At 36.2% G+C, this 14,416-nt stretch overlaps 1 protein-coding gene across 1 annotated transcript in view; it reads right to left on the bottom strand.

Annotated features, from left to right (window-relative positions):
* The window catches only part of LOC124301087 (uncharacterized), a 107,760-nt gene extending 96,406 nt beyond the window's left edge, over positions 1-11,354 (bottom strand). Inside the window, exon 1 of the mRNA XM_046755778.1 lies at positions 9,682-11,354. Coding sequence (XP_046611734.1) covers positions 9,682-9,919 — 238 coding nt within the window. The 5' untranslated portion in view covers positions 9,920-11,354. The remainder of the gene's footprint in view (positions 1-9,681) is intronic.
* Between the last annotated feature and the right edge of the window lie 3,062 nt (positions 11,355-14,416).

Genomic DNA, 14,416 nt, shown 5'->3' on the forward strand with positions numbered 1-14,416 from the left:
TTAAAATGGAGAAGCCTGACGTCTTTTCAATGGCTTGATGAACTCATTCGGTCGCAAATGTTCATTCGACTGTAAAAGCTGTACCGAATAAATGCATTATACGAATGGAAGGAAAAAAGTTATTTGCAACAGAATCAATGTGCCTTGTTGTATGGATGTAAGGTGGCTGGGTGTTTACAAGTTTACATTTGTAAACGAATAAGCTTCGTTCGATTGAATGGAAGTTGCCTTCGTCAAGATATGTATATAGATACATATACAATACTGAGAAACAAATATGGCCAACATAGCCCTCAACCTTGTACATAATAAGACTCTGAAGATGTCATCTCAACAACAGACACTTAGTATTTTGGGTCAAGTGCACCGTAAAAGATAGTTGAGGACGTACACAATCATGCAAATTATTGATAGTATACATATATGGCCATATTTTTCCTCTTACACCAGCGCTGAAAATTGATTCTGTAGAAATGAATATAAAGTAAAAAGGAAAGTAAAATTCAGTACGAGATAACAAATTGCTTATAGGTGATGGAATAGTCAATGAATTATGTTATAGTCGAAATGGTGTAAGAAAAACTATATACGTAATAACACGTGCATGTTCAATAAAATATAATACTTTTTTTAAAACATAACCTACTGTTTATGTTGATAATGTAAATCAATCAGTACTGCTGTTCTTCCCGTGAACGTAATAAACTATCTAACCAAACACTAAGTGGCTTCGTAAATTGTGCCTGTTGTTTTTTAAATTTCCAAAGTATTCGATCGAAAGCAGCGGTGATTATTAGTATTTTTTTTTTTAAATTACGAATACTTGCATTCATTAATATTTCTGGAATGCCTGAGTTTTTGGTCGTTTTTGCAACCGATCATCGGAGTATAAATCTACAACCAGCTGTTTTGAGTTCAAAATTGCAAAAGTAAATTCTGTCAAAATATATTTACAACAGTATAAAAGATCGGCGAAATATTCCGTAGTTAAATATCGATAAATTTTTACCAAAACGAAGTTCGGTAACGTTGAAATTTATTTTTTCTTCATATCTATTTTCTCTGATGCTCGTAGCATTTCAATTAGCCGTAGGTACCTACGGAATTAATCATAATGCCAGACTATACGACGTGTAAGAAATTTAAATACGCATAATAAGCCGGAGTATTGAATTTGCAGGATAAATAAATACACAAATACCTAACAATTTTTTATTCTTAAACGGTGCTACTGTGTAATCTCGTAGCGGTCGAGACGGCGGTGTCGAATGTTGCGAGACGTTATTTTGAAAAGGCCAAGGTGCTAGAAGTCAAAACCATATCAGGCACAGAAACGAAACGAGTCGAACAAGAAGCACTCACGGCATACTTTATGATCGAAGAGCCGCGGACACCGGCCGGTGCGTATTATACCTGCCGATGTAGGTATACGAACCAATGCCCAACACACACAACGTCTTGCCGAAGTGCTGAAACCGCTTTATAGTTATATAGATATACATTCTTGTCTTTACGAGTGTTTACCTCCGAGTCTGCTTATAAAAGAGAACGATATGAGAGGAGACACGGAGCGGAAGAGGGAGGGTGGGAGAGAGAGAGAGAAAGAGAGAGAGAGGGAGAGAGAGAGAGAGAGAGAGAGAGACGAGGCTGAGATAACTCGCAGCACGTGCTAGTCACGCTAAATAAGTATAGTAGTTGACTGTCAGTAAGAAGTACACAGCCGGGTTGCAGATGTAACAAATAGATTTGATTCATTTGAATTTACGTGCTGCGAATGCATATTTTCGCCCACGATTCGCCTATATGTGATGTATATATTGCCGATTGGTGATGAGGCTGAAGTTGGTAACGTTAACGTAACGAAACATCGGGAGAGAAAATCATTATTTACTCAATTTTAGAACGACTTTCAAGGAATTGCCTTTTCTAAATAAGGGTATGTTTTTTTCATCATGGTTTGATAAATTTCGGACATTGCTAAGGGTGCGAAGTAGCAATTTTTCCTAAACACGCATCGTTATGGTGATATGCCAAAAGTGAGTCTCGGTGAAAATATTGGACACTTCGCGAAGAGATAAAGATCTGAAATAAATCAATCATAACCAACTTGATAAGATAACTTGTTTTCGATAATATTAATGCCAAAAAGTTGTTAGCAAATTGTTTAAACGAAAATTTGTGTAACCAATCTCTAGTGAAATTGTTTTTATTTCATACACTTAAAATGAATTCATTAATTCTTCTGAATACCTAACAAATTTTTTTTGAATTTTCGGCGATTCCGAAAAATACGTTTTCGAGAATTTAAAAAAATTTTCAAAATGGATCAAAAGTCCTGAATTTTGGATAGGTAAATGGTTATACATTATACCGAAAATATTTTAGAGGCATGGAACGAATAGCTTCATGAATAGAGCGTTAAAAAATTTTGAAAAATAGAATTATTCAAAATCGTCGAAAATTCCAAAAAAATTATACGTCCCATAACACCTTAAAATAACGTTAGGTATTAATTTCATCCTCACGATTGGTGACGACACTCAACGGCGTGCATTTTAATTATAAAATTAGTATACGTATCATATTATACGTGTAATATCTGTTGATTTGTATTTATCTTATTTACGGTTAATGTTCTACAGCAACTTGATGCAGTGTTTTTATCAACAAAAAAAAAACATCCAGCTTTGTTCACTTAATATTTATAACAATTGTACACAATCTCAAGCGACAACATTTATCGATGGTTTATTTTCTCCCAGTGCTGTGGAGAAAGCACGAGCACAGCTGTGATGACACAGGTCAATAACCGAAAATCATCAGAATAAAAACTGGATGTTTAATTTATAAAAATTCTTCTTCTTGTCTTTAGTCTCCGATTTAAACAACCTCTGAAATAAGTATTTTATTTTCAAACAATTGACGAAGGGAGAGAAAGAAATTTAATGATCTAAAGTCGCCATAGCGTGCAGGTGGCATAGTTAACACGCGAAAACAAAATTATAGCTATAATTACGTTTCGGTTATTTACTAGCCACCTCATTTTTTCTCTCTGACGTATTTCCTTGCACGACTTACTTTAGGCCTACCCGTGGGCGTATATGATGACGCAATGATGAAACACATCCGTCGGCTTTAACCTTGCACGAACATAAGTATGCATGTTTTGCGTTCTCGCGTTTAGTTGAAACGTTTGAATTATCCCTGTTATGAATTGTTCTTCTCATTCCTACGAGTGCGGCGGCAGCATGTCCATATCAGTTAGCCTGCAGCGTAATGAAAACGTAACAATTAACGTCGTCTCGCCCATCGCTATACCGCAGTTCACGGTGTTGCATCACCGTGGAATTGCAACGCTACGGTGTACGAAAACTAATTTTCCTCGACTTATCACGGATATATCTGTTCTGTATACCGGGACAATCTCTTGAAACTTGAACATCAACCGCGCATGCGCGAGTTTTATCGGCTGTTCGCGCAGGCTGGCCATCCCGAGTTTCAGCTGTCAAACTGTTTCTGCCGGCGATGTAGTTGATACGAATTTTCGAGGTTAGAATCTCAAATAATCGAGCTAGTGACTCGGAAAAGTTTGAAAAGCATTTGTTGTTGAGTCGGAGAGTTGATTCTTCAAAGAACGGTCGGAATTTAATGCTTATGCTCTTTGAAAATTCAAACTTACACATTTTGCGTACGTTGGCCCGCCTGCATCGCAGACAAAAATGTCGCTGCGGGAAGAATTCGCCGACCAATGAGATTGAATTATTTGAGGCATGCGTAGTTGATTTTCAAGTTTCAAAAGATTGTCTCGATATGTACTCGGCATAGATGTTTTACATTTATGTTTGTATCTAGAGATATCGATCTAATCTCAACCCGATATCATATATCATTTAAAGTACAAATGATACTCATAGTCAGAGCAAACGTTTCGAAAACCAAAAATTACTCATCGCATCTTATTATTCACGGTGAGGTAAAAAGCATCGATATCCGATACGTGAGCGAGACGTTTGAGCAACATCTGAACGAGGCAAAGCAATATGGCGTCGGAACGGGTGATCAGCTGATTATTGAAATAAATCATACGGATATCAAGACGTATATCATTACTGATTACAAAACACAGCGAGAGGCACTTTTCTCATTGAATGCAGGCAATGCGACTCGCTCAGAATTTCAGGTAGTATTACTTTCGCGCTCGGACGACGGTTTTAAAATAATACATAATATCGTTACCCATAATGCATCGGAACGAACACTCGATTAATGATAACGCGTAAAGCTGTGATCTCTTGATTGAAATGTATTCAAGGTCAAACAAAATCTAAAAATGTACAATGTCAATACACCAAAAAGTGAGATCGAATGATATTTCGCTGATAAAATTGAACTTATTTTCACTTTTGACCGTCTCATTACGACAGTCATTGCGATACGAGCGTTATCGAATATTCGCATTTGTAATTTATCACCAAAGCCCGGTGTGCACAACCATTGGTATGCCTGCGATTGTGAGTCATTGTTTAAATTAAATTACGAGTACATAATCGATATAATAATAACGTTCGCGCGATATCCACTATTTGTGAATTTCCAATGACATTCACCATGAATGTGTGTATATCACACATGTGTAATATTTATCAACGAACAATATCTAGCTCGAGTTCCGCCATGCCTGAGATATATCGGCTTCAACGTTACGTAGACTAGAAGTTTTAAATTCGTAGTTTGAGCGTAGACTAGCGACGAAACACACGTACACATACCTCGTGGAATATTCCGCGGATAGCAAATCGCGCGTGGAATTCGCACAACACATTATCAAACCGACAGTCAGCCATCGTCGCCAACGCGTCTAGGTATATTATACGAAGCCGCAACCATGTTGGCAGTTCTCGTACGGCGCGTAACAGCTAAGTTTTCAAACTGTATGCACACTCGTGCATGCTTGGCTATGCATACACCACCGGAATTAAATACTCTCGCACAGAGGCGTGTATAATGCATCGCCTATTGTTCACCGGCGCTAATTACGCAACAACTGTTATTACTGCGGCGAAACAAAGCAGCTGATAGGGTGGACGAATGTTATTAGCCACGTGCATCGTACCTGTGATACACGTATACGTAGTTATATATACGTTTAAGCGTAGAGTGGTTTTGCGGGATATGCATCACGCGTGACTGAAAACAAAGAAAAAAAAAATAAAATTTTCGGATCTCGATGATTGCGGAGAATCTTCATAATAACTGTTTTTCACTTCTTTAGTTTTCAAATCGGGATACAGAGGGATATGGAAGAAAGCTTTAAATCTTAACGTTAGTCCCAAAGAAAGACGGTTATGAAACCTCAAATCCGGATGGTTAGTATATCCAGAACAATTCGTACGAAATTTGCAAGTAAATTACGTTCGCACCACAAGTTTGAAAAATTTGAATAACAGTTGTGTATTTTTGCAACAAAGTTTTTATATGATCGTGAATCAGCTGCCGAATTCACACGGAACGTACGGCGATTCCGCTTTACTGTTCGAAAATTGTTATCTTACTCCAATTCTGCGTAGAAAATCTGTACCGTATTTATAAACGTTTTCAAGAGCATACGTATAATAGTTGTTATAACTAACACGTAGCTGTGATACTTGTAGTACCAACTATCTCAACACGAACCCCGCATGCGAATCCGGACTATTCGTACCATTCGTATAGTTTAAGTATTCAAGTAATTCAAGTGCTCCAACTATTCGAATAGTTCTGATAGTTGAGATAGTACGGATAGTCGGGACTCGAGTACTCGAGCTATCCGTATAGTCCGGATACTCGAATTTGAAACGTTGGATCGAGTGGATCCGGGTTGTTCGGATAAACCGGATATTCGAAAAAGTGGTAACTCTAATTTGAACCTAAAATAAGACTTGATTATTTTTCACCTGTATCTATGTACACATACAATGATGTAATATTATTTTGAGTTTAGCCTGATCTTGAATTATAATATTACATACGTCATTAAGTTTCTTTTTCAACTTAAAGTTTTTTCTATGATAGAACTGCGGTTCGCGAGGGAATCGTCACGTGTAAATTCACTGTACGTACAACACCTATATGTATAATACGACACGCTGTGTGCGAGAATTTCGAAGGAGGAGGAGGAAAACATCCAGAGAGAATCATCCTTGACGAGATTTTATGTTGTAATAGAAGAACTTTGAATCACGCTCCTTCCCACGCTAAATTATTTGTAGCTCCGCATGTAACGCGAATTTTATTCTTGCAGGTTGGATTCTCCGTTGCTTGGTGCTCCTTTATTTTTAATCCCGCCTCGCCGTGATCTGGCAATTGGATAATCAAATTTACGACGATTCTCACGTGCAATATTCAAACAGGAACAGGAAAATGTATGAAAGAATTTGCATCTTTTTTTTCCATGTATTTTTTCGCATTATTTTTTGGATTCGTCTTGACTATTTATTATCCTCTCACGAGGGCATAAGGAAAAACTCTAAGAAATCTGCCGGTTTCCTTGTTCAATCAGCTGTTGAAAGCTAAATTCTCGCAACATTTTTTACTGAATTTGTAAATGGAAGAAATCCACTCACACTGTATTGTTCATAAAAAATATCAGTCGTCTCTGTATACACAATATATATATGCTGTATAAAAATTTAGCCTGCTGATATAAAAAAATGTCACCTAATTATGACAACAACACCGTCAGATTATTATAGCTTATTATAGATTATTATATATATTATTCTCAGATCGCAGTCTTGTGTGGTTTACGAGATCCAAATCATCCCCCCCATAATTTGCTATGGCTATATATTCTTTTATCCATACTCATACACGTTCAAATCTTCTCAAGTTCATGATTTTCTATAATGTTGGATATTAAGACAACGCAACAAGAAAATTTAGTATGGGACTGAATAGTGAAGAATCAAACGATGTAAAACTGAGCTGTAGGATTTGGTATAAACATTAAACATTCGGGCATTTGTTTGTTAGATCATCCCTGTCCAACTTTTTGTGTTGAACGCAAAAATCATGAGAAGAAATGAGGCTGAAGTTAGTAACGTTGACGTAACGATACATCAGGAGTAAAAATCATTATTCGGCAATTTTAGGATGACTTTCGAGGAGTTGGCTTGTTAAAATCAGTGTATATTTTGTTTATGGCGTACTAAATTTTGGAAAGTCATGAAGGCGCGATTTAGCGATTTTCCCAAACCTGCTGAAAATGACCTTGTCTTAAATCATATAACGTTATAACAGAAATCGATGTGTAATTTATCACACGATTTATCTTGTGAATATGAGAAAAATTTATAAAAAATTACGTAATAAATTATAAAAGCAAGAATCATCAAATACGTTAGATCAAAAATCGTGTATAGTTAACTATATGATTTTTTATCTTGTACGATTCGCATTTTTCTGATTCATTACGTGATTTTTTATATATTTTTCTCGAATTTATACAATAAATCTTGTAATAAATTACACGTTGATTTCAGTTATAACATTCCATATCATTTTCAGTCGGGTAAACACGTATCGTTACAGTAACTTTACTAACTTCATCCTCATGGCAAGAATTAATGCTTCGCTGGGTCGGTATTACGAATAAAAAAATCAAATTGCAGTAGAAGTAATCGCGTAACACGGTTGAAAATAACCAATCAAACATTATGGTTGCCTTTTAGAGAATATTTACGCTTTACCGTAACAATTGAAATGAATCGTATCATTTGGATAAAGCGTGCTGATTGGTCTAGGAGCCATTGGGAATTAAGTGAAGAAAGAATGGGTCAAGGGAAGAGAAGAACAGTGGCCAATGCTGATAAGGAAGACAAAGTTAGATGAAAATAATATTTTAGGACGAACGATTTCCTCATGCAATCGCTTTTCTTATACCAATAGTATGTAACCGCAGGTACGTTTTAATCGTAACGGTTTCCGTAGAGTGTGAAAGACGAGTGTAGCAGATTGCGAAATAGCTTGAATAAGTTTATCCTCGTTTGGCGGAACTCAATTTTCGAGAGATCTAATTTCTAAGTTCCATCAAGCTTGCGGTTCCCCCTTTCCATAATTAGTCGTCTCTATCCGACACCTGGTATTTCCCGGTGATTCGATATTACATTTTGTGATATCAAAGAAAGTGGAATTGAATCACGCGGCCATTCTCTTTGTGTTATCTTTGATATGCTCAAAGTTCAGTGAAAGTTACGTCTACCGCAGAAGTGAAATAATAAAAACTGAAAACGAGAAGAAGAATAATAGAACAAAGATAAACATGCGAGAATTACTTCAAAGGAATCGCATGATGGAAAGAGATTCTCACCAAGTTTTGCAATCGCCAACTTCGCGTTCTTTCGCGTGATAAAATTATACCAGCTTTGCGTGTCTGTCTGTATTTCACGTAGCTATACGATTTTGAAAGCACAACATTTTTATAATCCTGGTACAGACACTTCTCTGAAGAATTCAGCCGTGACCTTCATCGTGAAACGATCGGTTCTTCACGATTAGGATCGAAATTCAATAACACCGAGCTTTGTACCGAATCTTTCGATGAGAAATTTTTTTACGCACTTTTCGAGATGTTTAATTTTGCTCAAAAAAAGGACTGCTTCGCTGACAATTATACGAAAATCATTCCAGCAGTTCTTACTTTCATTGATAATATTTTTCAACGAAAGAGAAAAAAAAAGTTCCAAGACCGATTCATTTCGCAGAACTATAATCAATCTCTCTTCCTGAAACACGGAAAAAATCACTTTCGAGCTAGCTGGAAATCGTTAATTGTTGTACAGACTGATGTCAAATTTGACGAGATTGCACTATCTGAAGGTCGGTAAGTATCGGAGCGAAGAGAGCGGATAATAAGAAGAAAAGAGATAATTTCGATATGCATTTCCAGGAGTATAATCCAACCCCGCCGACAGTAAAGACGTTAACTGGAACTTGGGACAATAAGGATGAACATCTAATGGGACACTGAGCACCAATTAACCGATTTTCGATATGACACTTCATGCACTCTGAATCGTCAATTATTGAAAGTTTGTCCATATTTTCGCTATTCTATACTATAACACAAAATCTACACGTAGACCTTACTCTGTATTCTACGTCATCATAAAATGATCGACGACGAGAAGTCACGGACAAAAACATTCGACGGATGTAAAAGCAAATTATTATCCTGACGTTTTTCCACGCACCTGAAGTTCAGGCACATCGAATTTGACCGAAAACCCAAGTCGCTGCTGGAACTGAGATTCTACGATAAATTTTTAAAGAGTAACCGGAACCCAGAAAAGTTATCGACTAAATATCAGAGCAGTGCATTCGTTGATTATTGATACGGTTTTTCGACGAGTCTGAAGCTAGTAACGTCAACGTAACGAAACATACCAGGCATAAAATCACTACCGTGGATATTTCTGAATGACTTTCAAAGGAGTTGGCTTTTAAAAATGTAAGTATATCTCGCTTATCATGGTTCATAAAATTTCAGACGATCCTGAAAAGTGCGAGGTAACGATTTCTCCTAAGCATCCATTGTTGAAATAACGTTACTGACTTCATCCTCGTGTTCTTCGATGAAGTTCTATCTCTTTTAATTTAAATTCCCGTTTTTTGGCAAGGTGTATTCGATTCGCTCCCACTGACCTTTTCTGCGTCCGAAGGGTCCGAAGAACGTGCTGCTTTTGCCGATGACATTGTCGTCGATGTACTTCAACAGTTTGGTGGTGTCTTCGCCCTTCTTAACGGCGATAGATTTTACGGGGCGAGGCGGAGTCCTAGGCAAGGCACTCTGCAGGGGCAGAGATTCCTCCGACAGGGAGTTGATCCTGCGCTGCGAACCACCCCAGTTTTTCGAACTGGATATCTTCACGGAACAGCTCATCCTCTCATAGTATGCGGGATTACAACTGTCGCGAATTCAACCAATTTCACCAATTCAAATATCACTGTGTAATATCTTAAATCGATTAATTATACGACGTTTTTATCCTCGAGTTTTTGGATTTTCACAAAACTTTTTTACCGACTGAACCACGCTGTTTTACCGACTAAACTAGCGAGCAGTTGTCTTTACGATTTCTACCCGTCGAGGTGACGAGGACGACTCACTTAATCCTCAACGATTTTGGACGGGGTTTTGCAAGATAAATATAAGAATATAGACGAACAATCCCGAGGATGTGATCTCTGCATATATAATAGTCGCAAAATCATAAACGTGAACGACGTGAAGTACCGGCAAAATATTTCAAATATCTCGCAAAAGCTGCCAGCTTTTACAATCAAACAAACGACGCGAGATATATTTTTTTACCGCTTTCCGTTTCGATAATGTACTGCGTGACAATAAATATTAATTAATAGATGTATATTTTGTAAGACACTTGAATTTATTGAATATTATTATCACTTGGTATTCTTATTGCAGATTTCACATATAATGTAGGTGGGTACCTTAAGTATCGATTCAATAAACCAATTTCATTTATGCTCCGCGCTATTATTGTACTCGATACTTTTTCTTCTCTTATTCAATCATCAACATTTTTTATCCACAATATATTTTCACTTTGTTTCACTGTGTATTCTTCAATCCAACGAGCACTATAATTGTTTAAAACACGAATTCTCACAAAAACGAATCGCGAAGTCAACTTCGAGTTATTAGTGGTAGAATAATTTGACCTGGCACCAGTACAATATTATGGCATCCCAATCAGCGAGACGAGTTTCCCAATCTGCCGCAACTGATCTGCATCGTTAAAAGGTTTTTCCTTTTATTCAAACACCCGTGGTATTAAACGAAAACCGTGAGCGCACTTTTTCCACCTTAAACGGACAATCCCGAGCTGTTTCCAATGTGCAATTTGAATTACGATCAACGTTACAAACGCAGCTTTAAAGTCGAAGCACCAAAAGTCGTTTTCAACAAATTTGTCTTGACTTTTTTTGATTTTCAAATATCCAATATCATCTTCAATTCGAATTCACCATCGATCATCAATTTTAAACAATATGGCGGATAATCCAGAAACAGTAAAGAATTATAATAATTTTCTTGCCTTATTCGTCTTTTGTTTTTTAAATCTTCATCTCCTCCTTCTTGTTTGATCCCTCCTCACTCTTTCTTTCACTTTGTATTTTCCTTTCTTTCTTTATGCTTTTAAACTGCCGACGCGTGATCGAGTTGCGTGCGTGCGTGTGTTTCTATGTGTATGTGTGTGTATGTGGGTGTGGGTGTTTCTCGTTTTATCGAGAAAACAAACGTGATAAGTCCGTGCAGCCACTACGAGCGTCTTACCGAGACTGGCAGTCTGCTCGTAAATGTCCCTCCCGCCAGACTCCGAGCATCTATGACGTCACGGTTTAGCGCACGCGCTCAGCGACCATTTTCTACCTTGTGGGAATGGAGCGAATATCTCTCCGCGACCAGCTCTCGTTGTCCGATATCGTTAGATCATCGCATTATCGACGAAATATTAATGAATAATCGGCTATCGACCGTAGCTTTGATTATATGCGCATTTTGAATTTCTTTCACAATTTTTCTCCGATATTAACTCAAAAGAATAAATCATGAGAAAAACTTGTGGAAACACACTCGTTTATTGCGTTTCCCGACGTCTGGTGAACCAGACTTCCCGATTTCCTCAGATGAAACTGAATTATTACGGAATACGTCTGAAACACATCGAAGAATTTACGGAGTGACACTTTCCATGGTTTCAGAGTGGAAGAAAAAAGAAATTATGAGCAGAAAAGCACAGCAGAACTTAGTCTACTAATTAGTGATGGCTACTAAGCTAAAAATAATCGACTCGATTAAATCCGTAACGATAGATCGATTATTTCATATTTTTGTTTGCAACGATGCATTTCAAAACAAAGTTCCGTAAATGTTAGTACGTAGTCTTAATGGCGTTAAAGTTTTTTGATAATTTATGGTTTCATTAAAAATACTCTTCAATTTCAGGTAAAAACATACGTTTATCTTTCACTAATCATACCAAATCGATTATTCTTCAAACTCGATTAATTGACCGACTTAAATTTAATGGATTATTTTTGGTCATTTTTACACTACTAATAAAATCATTCTTGGAATCGTCCTATGTACATATTTCATCCTTTCTTTACTCCAAAAATATTCGAACTTTCATTCTGTACCCTTTTATTGCAAAACAATCCCTTCATCAAATCTATATCGTTTCTACTACATCTGATCTATTTTTTAAATCTGATTCAATTTAATTTCAAACGCGATGAAACAAATCACCTGCGTCTTTGTCTTTGTCGTCCAGCTCATGTCTTGTTTTTATATCGATCCTCTCTCACTGATTCAATGAATCTTTTTTTCGCGTGCAACTCTTTTTGCACAACATGCTGATTTATAAGAAAAAATAATTTCAACTACGCTTGAAATGAAGATCTGGAAAAAATCATCGAGTGTTATTTCAGCCCACGAAAACTATAATCTTGCAAATCGTACAAAATATCCAAGATATTGACGGGAAACGTGGCCCAGTTTACGAAGAGAGCTCCATATGGCGCATACGTTATCCGTTCGCAGGACAAAGAACTAGACTCATACGGCGATATAAACGGAGGCCTTATTCGTGAGCCAGGCGGGTGTGCCACTCCACTGATTAATCATCGATCATGTTTCGACTTAGAAAAATATAATGCGATTAAATTAGCATTTTTTAAAGTAATCGGTGTAGCTTGTCCAATGACATTTTCGTAACTATTCAACTTCTTTATTTGCTATGCTTTTTTTTTTATCCAGAAAGTTTGTTCATTTTGTTAATTTGAATATAAAATCATCAACGTACGGCACAATTTATTTGTAAGTAGTCAGGATACAAAGAGTATATGTATAGAACCGCTAATCTGTAACTGTTGGTAATATTTTTAGAAAGTGCAGGTCAAAATATTTATTGAGTGAGAATTTCATCTCTGTATGCACGATGTAAGGAGACTGTAGTGTGTAGATGTTATGTTTACCTAAATGTTATGGTTGTTCAAATTTACATATTTTCAACAAAATATTTATTGACCGAAAGCCAATATCGATTATTTAAACGTTTGAATTATTCGATTTATCCGCATTCTTTAGAATTTCTAAACTTTCATAGATACATCCTAAATTGTTTAAGCACAAAATTGAAACAATTTGATATTATTCTATGTTCATCGGAAATTTCTCTAAAATTAATTGAGAATCTCTAAATTTATTGCAATTTGTATGCCGTCTGTAACTTTTAAAAACTCTCCGACAACCTGTAAAAATGTTTCAAATTTGGTACTAATAATTTGGCACAGATGTTGAAATGAAAATTGTTACGGTACGGTAAGCATAATATAAAAAGACGTTTGGGTTTGAATTTTTTGTTTTAAGCGAATGATTAAATCGTCAGTTCTCCAATACGAGAAATTGGCTTTGGCCAATTATTTCTGAAATTATGAAACTCTTGTATTTTTCGAACATCAATGACTTGAAATTGGAGTCATGTTTAATTTTGTTTAGAAAATCGAACATTTTGGATAAACGAGCTATGAACTAGACGACGACGATAAAAGGGTGAACCTGTATACTACATATATATATATTCGTTTGTGTTGCACAGATATGCGTGATACGTCCGTGTGACGTACACATTTCAGCTGACCTAATAACCACGCAGCCTCCTAGCTATTTTACTATTTTTGTCAATGGCAGTTGCCACTACGCAGTGGCGAATAGTGACAAAGAACAAAGAAATTCATTCAAAATTCAATGCGGTCTAGCTCAGAAATTGCTCTATGCATTTGCCACGGTGTAAAAAAATTATTATCAATAGTAAAAATGAGTTCTAATGCCAAAAAAATTAATGTCGAGACAATTTTTTTCATCGATCTTTTGGATACTTTTTTTCACATTTTGTCAGATACTGGTATTGTTACTTACGTACTAGTTACGGTAAACTTTGGTCAGTTTTTTTAAGGCTTACAAACCAAAACAATTGGGCAAATTCTTTCGTTTTGAATGATAGACTGTTTGAAAATATTCTAGTTTTTTATAAACCTTCGAATATACAATTATAACTATGGCGTAATATCCAATATGTATATTAATTTTGCATAGAAAAATGGTAAAGAAATTGATTTGTAAATGCGGTTGCGTTTTAGGAAAATCTTTCCAATTATGGCGATCGAACGGAATTTCAGATGGGATAATTTTGGAATATCAAAATGAAAAAAGTACAAATTCACTGAAAACTGTTTACCTAAAAATATGTTTTGTATAACATTCTTTATTCTGAGCATTATTTATTGAAAGAATTGATATGAGCGTATTTTTGATAATATTAGGTTGAAATGTGCATTTATAGCGAGATAT

The sequence above is a fragment of the Neodiprion virginianus genome, chromosome 1 (assembly GCF_021901495.1).
Source record: "Neodiprion virginianus isolate iyNeoVirg1 chromosome 1, iyNeoVirg1.1, whole genome shotgun sequence".
Classification (NCBI taxonomy): domain Eukaryota; kingdom Metazoa; phylum Arthropoda; class Insecta; order Hymenoptera; family Diprionidae; genus Neodiprion; species Neodiprion virginianus.